The sequence below is a fragment of the Nesoenas mayeri genome (genome assembly GCF_963082525.1).
Source record: "Nesoenas mayeri genome assembly, chromosome: 21".
NCBI classification, from domain to species: domain Eukaryota; kingdom Metazoa; phylum Chordata; class Aves; order Columbiformes; family Columbidae; genus Nesoenas; species Nesoenas mayeri.
Genome location: NC_137571.1, coordinates 4,091,371 through 4,101,338, shown reverse-complemented (window position 1 = coordinate 4,101,338; position 9,968 = coordinate 4,091,371). Strand labels below are relative to the sequence as shown.

The 9,968-nt window shown below is 45.6% G+C and overlaps 1 protein-coding gene across 1 annotated transcript; it reads left to right on the top strand.

Moving 5' to 3' along the window:
• Nucleotides 1–1,190: 1,190 nt before the first annotated feature.
• S100PBP (S100P binding protein) lies at nt 1,191–9,793 on the top strand (the record flags this gene model as incomplete). The annotated part of the gene is made up of 4 exons (XM_080357595.1): nt 1,191–2,335; nt 2,544–2,636; nt 3,137–3,241; nt 9,787–9,793. 4 exons carry the CDS (start codon nt 1,191–1,193, stop codon nt 9,791–9,793), a joined length of 1,350 nt encoding a protein of 449 aa, XP_080213721.1.
• Between the last annotated feature and the right edge of the window lie 175 nt (nt 9,794–9,968).

Here is a 9,968-nt window from a genome sequence, read left to right as displayed (position 1 = left end):
GAAGAAGCACTTGAGCACTTGTAGGAAAATTGCTGAACTCAAGGCAAGTACTATCCAGTGAGCACTGCCCGTGACCCTCTGTGTTCTTGTATAGATTTTGTGTGTATGTAGGCGCTTCCCGAGGTATTTTCTTTCTTCAGTGCGGTTCCAGCATTATTCAGAAAGTGCTGGTTGTTATTATTTGGGCAGAATGACAAGAGGAAGCAGCAGAACTGCATGGGGTTTATTCCTGGAATAGGTAGCCCCCCGCTTTTGAATGCAGTAAGTAGTCAAGCCAACAGGAAGACAAAAGGTATTTCTTTAAATGCGTTGGTCACAGAGGACAGGAAATACCTTTCCTTAGTCCAAATCCTCCTGCCGGGGGAGAGTCAATGCAGGGCTGTCAGGTCAAAAGGTTCAACTTTGTGTGAGTCCTCACCGAGAGGAAAACAGGTTTTGTTTGTGGAGACCTTTAAACTATTGACTTTTACAGGAAGGTTCTTTATCTTCCGATCTTTCATTATAATATGTGTTTTGAGTGGGTATTTTAGTGACTAATATGCTGCTGAATGTCTTGGTAGCTCCCTGGCAGTTATTCTTCCCGTTACTCAGTTTTTCCTAACCTAGAAAAGACTTTTTATTTGTTTAGTATCACCTTTGAAGGACGGACGTGGGGGTTGGGAGAACGGGAGGGTCTGTGAGGTTTTATTTAACACCTAAAACATGCTCTGTACTTCAGGTCATAAAGAATAATTTGTGACTGCTGGTGTTTGGTGGTAGAGTGACTGATTTACAGCAGCTTTGGAGGAGAAGGTACAGGCTGTGCTGATGATTTGGGCTTGTATTAGTTCTGTTTGATAAAACCAACCAACCTTGTGCTGGAGAACACTCACAGATGAAGGAGACTGGTTGTTATTATATGTTGTTAAGACTTAAAATGGTCAGGAGTAGAGATAACAGAGACCAGGGAGTTAAAATTGTGCCTGTCATACCTCAGCTAGTGTTTTTGCCTTCCCTGTTATATTATATTACAGCATCTTTGGAAAAGAGCTGCATTTCTTTTATTTAAGGTGTTGTCTTTTGCCTGCCAGCAGGTTGGAGCCGACTCCTGCTGATTTCTTTTCTGAAAAGGCTGATCCAAGGGGGCACTGGGATCAGATGAACTTCCGAACGGGCTCCTAGAGCTGTGAGCAGAAGGCAGAGGGGTCACCATGGACGACCCTCCAGCCTTTGGGCACTGTCGGTGTCATGAATTTGAACCCGCTACTCACGATCCGGTTCCCAGGCCCAAAAGGCTGTGGGATTCCGCAGAGCAGGCTCAGGTCCTGCAGTCAGCGAAGAAGGTTTGTGTGGGGGGTTGTCACTGCAGCAGTCCAGATCCAGCCTCTCATTTTCTGGACGATACTAGCCATGACGACCTTGTTGCCAGTTCTGTTGCTTCCACATATGATGATGTAGCCATTTCTCTAGATACATCCCCATGTTTTGATGATAGCGAGCCAGACGACTCCTTGTTGGAACTGTCGGATGGTGAAGGAGGGAATTCTCCTTTCAATTACACCGAGGAAGAGATCCAGGAAATCTTGGCAGATGATTGCGTGGAATCTGAGCGGTACATAAGCAGAAAAAGCGCGCTGAGCCAAAATGGAAACGCAGAGAGTGAAGAGGACGAGAGCAGCAACAGCAGCAGCGGGACATTGGTCCTCAGCAACGACACAGATGTGGCCTCGGAGGTCACAGAGACACCGAACGTATCCAGAGAGAGTTCTCCGCTCGATTCTGAATGTTACCCCAGCCTTTTGTACGAAAGTGCGGGTTTGGACGAGAACCAGCTGCAGTCAGCCCGAGTAACTCTCATGTTGTTTGACCTTGACATTCACGAGCTTCTGAGTCTGAGCCCGATTGATGCTGATGATGTAGATGAGCCTCTGGAGGACGGTTCTTTGGAGGAAGCCGAAAGAGAAGCTTCCGAAGCGATCACAAATGATTGCCTGGAGTGTGAGAAAGCTGCTGGTAGCTGTGTTCTGGAAGAATCCACAGACGGGCTGCTGTCTGAGAGCCGGCAAAGCCCGGATTGCCTGGGAGAGACTCCTGTTACAAGCAGAGATATGTCAAACATCTATGGTGACCATGTGGAAAGATCCGTGTCCTCTTCTGGCCCTGCCTGCGACCAGAGCGCAGCTGATGGGAGCTCAACGCCCACATTGCCCACGTGTCCCTCCCCATCTTCTGGGTCCAGAAACCAAGAACTTCCCAAAGCAAAGAGCTGTTTTTCAAGGAAATTAGAGTTTCTAGAGGATGATGAGGGGGAACCTACAGAAGCTGAACAGCCGTCAAACAGCATTAAACACACATCGTAATTCTTGTGAATAAAATGTCTTTAATTCCATTCCTTTTGATTTATACTTGTAGTAATGTCTGTGTGCACACAATCATGGGCTTTTACACACTAAGGGAAGGTTTTTAAAGTGGTGACTTTTTTAATGTTACTGTTTAAGCACGACTTACATGGAGTGATTTTTTTGTCAGTGTTAATCCCATTTTTCCTCACCTTTCTAGTTAAGCGATACAACTGTAGGCCAGATTAGGCAGGAAGAGATGACCAGTGCCAAGAAGCCTGGCAAAGTTATTCCTGTGCTACAGGAGGAGGAAGAAAGGTAATTTCTTAGGACCCTCTAAATGCCTTTGCACTTTGAGCAATGTCCCAACAATTTCCTAAAACAATTTGGTTGTGTGCTGCTGGTTTTATCTTTATATTTTTCTTAAAATGCACTGAAATAGGGGGGAATGTACTTAATATTTTACCTGGTATGATACTGGAAGAGGGGGAAGAATACAGGGCTGGTCCAAATGGGAAGGAGTGTTGCTAAGATAGTCCTGAGCACTGGTGTGCAGGGCAGGAGAGGACATGTCTGTGCTGGTTTGCCTCGGTGGCCGCTCTCCTGGAGTGTTTTCCGGCAGATGGCAGCAGCAGAGCAGCCCTCTCCTGCTTTGCTCTCAATATGTTGTCTGTGCAACTTTATTCAAATAAATACCTTTTGCAATTGTGCTACAAGGAGTTCATCTCTGTACTAGTTCTATAGGACACTTTCTCCCCGTCTTCTGCAGCAAAATTGGACAAAATAAAATTATATTAACACGGTCTTTTATTTTAAAGATTGAATCAACGGATGTGCATTTTGGAAGCAGAGCTTGAGCAAAAGAGACCTTTATATCCAGAGCGTGCCCATCCGTGTGAAGAAAACAGGAGCTTCTATAGCGGGTACCCCAATGGGCTGGGGCCAGGCGGTGCTGGTGGGGAGGACAGACATCCTGCAGGAGCCCTTGTCCTGAACGTGTATTCTTCTATATTTTGGATGTATTTGCTTTTTAGAGGGAAATAGAAAGTGCATGCTACACTTAGTACCACTGCCGTGCCCCAAGTTCCCACACAGCAATCGGTTTTGTCCCAGGACTGGTTGAATTTTGGGAAACTACTGTGGTCTTGCTGTGGTAAATCAGGGATGTCCCCACAACACGTTCCTGTCGCTTGGGAAGAGCAGAGCTGAGCTCCGCCTGGTTGTGTTGGGAGATAACTCGTTCTTGTCAGTCCACACCTATGAACGCGGGCTTGGGGAATATTTAGCTTAGATGCTGAGATTTGCATTTACTGTTAACACCTTTTACACATCGCTCCTCAACGGTGTCGTCCAAGAGCTGCGGAGGTTTAGAGGAAGGTGTCTGAAGAGCAGGTACGGATATCGGCTGAAGAGCAGGATCTGATGGGCAGAACTGGGATATTCTGAAGGGCGAAGAGTGTTCTGGTAGCTTCCAGAGACGGCTTCCCGCTATGGTTATTCGGAGTTGTTCATGAGTGCAATAATTGTCATTTCTGGAGAGTTATAAGAAAGTGACAGTTTTGTGGCTCATTGCACGGCGCCTGCACTTATCTGGGCAGCACGAACAGCTGCGTAGCCACAGGGCTGCTTTCCAGCCTATGAATCCAGCATAAGTAATGCAGAGGGGACTAGGCAAGGAAAGCTAAAATGGCCTGTTTTCTCTTCCTTTCAAATTAAAAATGCAAGACGTATGTTCTGAGTCACAAAAAATCAGGCAGGAGCTCCAAATGAGCAAGGCTGGTGAGTGAAAGAGAGATCTATTTTGCTGGGAGAGAACATTGTCTGCGATGCAAACAGTTTGATTTTCTTATTAGTGCAAACCTCTCTTATTCCAAATAGCTGTGGGCTTGGAATTCAGCCCAACAGGCAGCGTGGGCTTTCACAGTTGTCCCAGAAAAGCCTCCCCAGTGGGTGACTGTGACCCTGGATGGTCCTTCTGTGCACCTGGGTTTGCAGCGGTGTCATTTGCCTAAGAGATGTAGAATTGCACAACGATCCCAAGAAATTCCTACAGGAAAATGAGCAGGTTTCAGAGCCAGCAAGGGAATTCCCTGTGGGAAGCGGGAACTGATATATCGCTGCTGCAAGTCTTTAGTTCTGGTTTGTATTGCACATCTCCTAGCGTTATTTTTATGGTAGGTTTGGACTTTGCTTCATGATCCGTCTGCTCTTCCTTGGGTCCTGTCTCCTTGCTCATGTGTTGTCTGAGTGAGTTACAAGCTGGCTGCAGTACAGGCTTTGTCTTTTCACTTATCTACATGGTATTTTCCACTTGCAGGTTCTCTATAAATACAATTTTCTTATCTGTGTTGTGTGTGTTGCCCAATCTTTGAACACAGACTACTTCAAATAAATCCCTTTGTATTAGAGTAAACTTTTCACATCAAGTGAGTTGGGAGATCACCTGTGCTTCTGGTTGTTCTTCCTCTCATCCTCATTTCTAGAGGATATTAAATCTGAATAGATACACTTATTTGTGGCTTCCCATAGGAATCTAAACGCTGCTGAGGCGGCCTTGCAGCAGATGTAAAAACGAGCTGTGATTTGAACATCTGCTTGGAAATGGGCGGCTGAAACCCATAATTGACCACAGAAGATTTCTGCCAGCTGACCGTTTGTTAGATTCACACCTCATTATGGCCCTTTATCCAACAGTAAATAGAATCATATCTTAATGAGAACCTCCTGGACAGTTCTGATTCAGGATCGGTCTACAGAAGTAACCAGGCTCCTACTTTTATAACTGACTTGGACCTGAGCCTTAGCGTTAAATCTGCTACAGGAATTGGGTTCTCATTGAATCACATTGTTTTAAATTGTAAGAACGAGCTTGTGGCTGCTGCTCCCTCCATTTGGCAAAGGCAAAATTGGGTTAGTTTGCTGTAAACTCAGGAGCAGCCCTTGATTTACCTCCTTTGGATCTGTCTTGTTTTGTTCGGTTGTTCTGGAAGAACCTGTTAGATAGGGTTTTGGTCTCAGTGCTGCCTCCAGGTCACTTGGAGAGTTCGTGAAACAGAGAGGTGGGTTGATCTTCTGCAAAATGCTCTTCCCAGGGGTGCTGCATGGGCCTCACGAACCCCTCAGGCGTTTATAGGTGGATTCTAGAGAGCAAATTGGGTTTATCCATGGAGGAAATTGGGCTATATTTTTATTATAGTAATTTGAATTTTTTGCTGACACTTTTGGCTACTGTCATTTTAAAGAAATAAAAATGTAGGTGCCGTACTAATGTCTTTCACTGCTGTGGTTCATATATTTTATTATTTTGCCCTTCCATAACGCCTTTCAAATCCGGAGCGGGACAGCAAGAAGTGGCTTTAAAAAGCGGGCAAAGTTTATCACTGTCCTAAATGTGCAGCGACTGAGGCACAGAGAATCGAAGTAATTTGTCCAAAGGATAAGCAGTGGAGCTTGGAACAGAGCCTGGTCCTGCCTGACTGCACTAACCCCTTGATAATGCTGCTTCCATTAATGAAATAATCCATATACAACAATTTTGTGGGGCAGGGATGTCTCTCTTTTCTTTTTCTGGTGGGTTGCGCAGTGCAGTGTTTGGGTTTTGTGTCAATAACTGATCTTCTCCAGTTAATCATGTGTTTTTAATGCCAGCGTAGCCTCCCGTGTGCCGTTTACCAGTGTAAATCTTGCCTTGTGTAGAAAGAGGTGACATCCCTTGGTTGAGTAGCGTGGGGGTTATTAGCACATGGTGGCTGTTGTCTTTTAAACTGGCGAATCCCACGTATTAAATTGAAGAGGCTTCTTTGTAAAAGGAATAATTCACTTGTGGTCCTGAGGGCAGTTTCACGTGCTGTCCGGTTGCTCGTTGTATCTGTAAAGTTGTATCCGTAAAGTAATTTTGCTTCAAATCTCCCTGTTCCAGGCATTCTGAGAAGGCAAGAAGGGTAGCAGAGGTCTGACTGCAGAGCCCATTCCCCCCTCTCTTTGCAGGAGGAGACCACCTTGCCTGCTGGAGGGTTTGTCTGCTATTAAACTGCAAACAGAGCGGCTCTCTGAGGGTCCCCAGCGGCCCAGGGCTGGTGGCAGCTGCCGCAGTCACACACCGCGGGGACAGCACAGCTTTGTCTGGGGCCGTGATCGATGGCGGCTGCTCATCAGCGATAGAGCAGAGCGCTGGGAAGACCGCGGGCAATTTGCTCCCTTTGCCGTGCACGCTGAGCTGTTGCCTTTTATCCCTTTGCGTATTCCCATGCTAGCTGTCTTGATTTTGTTATATATCTCTTTATGAGATTATAAAGCGATGCATCGCAGCCAGGGTGTTATTGATATCACCCTTCTCTTAAAGCAGGTGCTCTCTTGCCTGTTCAGCCATGCTGAGAAAATGGAATTATTCTGAACAGGCAGCACCTCACCACAACAGCAAGATGATGGTTTTTGTACGTGTTTTGTGTCCAAGCAGCGGGTGTCTCCTCCCAAACGTGTGTTTTGTGGCCTTTGTGAATGGAAATCTCTCGCGTGAATGAACGCTGCCGTGGAGCAGCTTTGTGAAGGCTTTAGGCTTCCAGGCGGCCTTATTGCTGAAAATGTCATTCTTTGACATTGCGACCGTGATTCATATACGCTGAACGGTAGAGATATTGTGTATGAAGCCTTTGTGGAAGGACGTACCGCGTGTTTGCTGCGAGAGTCTAACCAAGGGTGCGTGTTTATGATTTTTGCTGTAGTAGAATGTGGCTACGTCAGATAAGACTGGAAGAGGCTGTTTCGTGCAAGCCCAGAGTGAGCTCAGTGATGAAATGCCTTACAATGAAACATTGAATAACATTCATCAATGTACCACAGTCCACAGCTAGAAAACAATGAGACTGAAATTAAACTACCGTGTGGTTAGGGTTTGTTTCTGCCAGCCTCTCAAAAGCTAACCAACTATTCCCTGCTTTTGTGTTCTAAGGAAATTCTAAAAGAGAGGAAGAAATTATCTCCTGAGATGTGAAACAGTGGAAGCTGATAATATTCTCCCTTTGGTTAGGATGTCTGGCACTATACTGGTTGTATCCTCCGCAAAACAGATCTGGGTGGTATAAATAGGTTATATTTAGCAGTTGGTGGCACTAAGTGTGGGGGTTTTTGTCAGTTAAAAAGGACAACGATGTGCTGCGAAGTGTCAAATGGCATCGTGGGGCTGTGTCATTATTGCCACTCGGTGACTTCGCATCCACTGTGTTCAGATCGCGAGCAAAAAAGCAGCTTTTCTGCTGCCAACTTCGCTGACTCCATCTGGGATCTAAAATTCAAGCTGTGTCTTTCCTGGCTCTGTCGCTAATAATAAAGATTCTTCATTTGGAACTTAGTTAAACAAAATTGATGCCGAGGCATGAGCTGCAAGAGAATCCAGCTCAGTCTCCTCGAGACGTGTGGGCTAAAGCACTAACAAGTAGGAAGATAATAATTTTAATCTATAAGGTCATCAGAGATTTAATAGACACCAGATTTGTGCAGGAAACAGAAGATATTTTAGCATAACAAGCATGTTGATCATACAGCTTTTGAACAAATGCTAGAAAGCTGGTTGAATTTGGTCAGCTTGGCTTCTGCTTCCAGCCCAGCCGGCGATAGCTCATGGCATGTCATTAGGAAGCTTTTCTGCAAATCTGGCGAAATTACATTTGGTCTAACATATGGTATAATCTTCAACCCTCTCCTTAGGAAGTGGAGTCTAACTACTCACTCAATGAATTGCCATATTTTTATCAGCAAAATGGATGTGCAGCTGTGACACGAGCTTTTGAGTGATGTAACCTTTAATGTCTCCGGCAAATACTGGCATTAGCAGCCTGTTCCTCTCCATTTACATCTCCTCCAGAAAGTCATTACCAGCTGAGATTATACTAACACTTTCTGTCGTGTAGGTGTTTCCTCCTCTGATGCTATTGAACCGTCGGGGAATCAAATGCCTCGTGTTCTCATTTTCCTCTGAGGAGACGGAGAACAGAGCTTGTGCTGCTGCTTGTTGTACGCAGGGAGGTGGTGAGAAGTGGCTGGTGCTGCGTGTTGTGAGTTGGAAGGACGTGCTGCGCGGGATTGTTTGCTCCACACCACCTCCCGCGGCTCCGTTTGACTTCAACTTGTGGGGGAGGAATATATTGCCTAAATTGTACTTGTAGGCATAATATTACAGTGCTCGGAAGGATGAAGGCAAGTGGTGCTTAACTTTAAACATGCGCTGCCTGTGTTGGCAAAGGGTTCTGTTTTCAGCTCCTTGCTCCGTTTTGTGCCCACGGTCTCTGCTCAGTTGATTCATGGAAATCAATGGGATTAGTCCCCAGGGGCTGCGGGGCAGAGGCAGCTGGAGAAGCGTTTGCTGTTGAATTCAGCGGGAATCGGTTCTTGCAGGGCTCCCTGGCGTGCCAGCCCACTCCTACTCACTGCTTCTTAATATTTATTGAAACCTCCCTTTCCCGGCTCTTGCTTCCAACACCCAGTCAAAATCAGCACGCAGGCGAAAGCACGCAGGGAAAAGTGGGGAGCTTTGAGGTTGCATCCTTGTGGCCCTACATGACTTTCCTCAGCACTATCTTGTCTCTTTCTTTCTTGATCTCTTCCCTTTTTGACTATAAACCACCTCAGGGGTATCTCTTGGCAACTCTTGATGAGAATGAGTTGTCTTTTCTAAAGCTGAGCTTAGTCCCGGAGCTTTAGTGGTGCCTGACTCTCCCAGGTTACAGCAGACATTGCTACTGAAAGAGCACTTAAAGCTTTGATGGTTATGACCCTCAGAAAAGCAGGATCTTAAGTAACTTTCTTCTCCTGTAATGGGAAACACCTTTTCCTAAAGTGTGGACTTATTGCATCACTTCAATTCCTCATTGCTGAAAGCATTTCCTTTAAGAGAGTCACTTGAGTTGGATGGCTCTCTCTCACGAGTTGAGTTGCTGCCAGCTCACGTTTTTCTTCTCACTACGAGCATTATTACCTGACTTTTAAAGCCTGCAGTTATGGAGCATAATGATAACCCTTTTACCTTCTGCCACATTACGGTGTGAATACTTAACTCTGCGCCAACACTGACGCTTTACATTTTTATATATTCTTTGCTGCCAAACAAGGAGTGAGCACATATCTGTTAGCAAAGAAATAGTTTAAACCTGTCACTAGAGAACAAGAGTTACTGTAAAGAAAAAAAGGGGGGGAGGGTGCTTGCTTGGCTGTCTGCTCTAGGATTACGAGAGAGCATCTCCCTTCTCGTTTTGCACGTGCGGCTGTACCATCTGTCCTAAATCTCCCTCCCTTTATAGGGGTATGGATTCCAAATGCCGCTTCATTCTTGGGAGATAACAGGCATGTCTGAAGGATCTTGCTAGGTATGGCTGTAGTGCTATTTATGTTGCAAGTTGGTTTGGTTTGTCTTTTCTTTTCCGCCTCGTGCTGCGTCCAGAGTGAACTCTGAACCTTTCTGTTTTTCTGCACTCAGACATTGAGAAAACACTTAATGCTACAGACCCTGAGAAATCCAGTTCCCCTGTTCTGTGTGTGTTCTGCTCAAAACAGGCGAAGATGAGATATTACTAAACTCAGACGTTACAAGGACACAAGATATGCCTTTAATCTTTTATTGTACATTAGAAAATGTTTATTGCTCTGTCTGTATCAGAG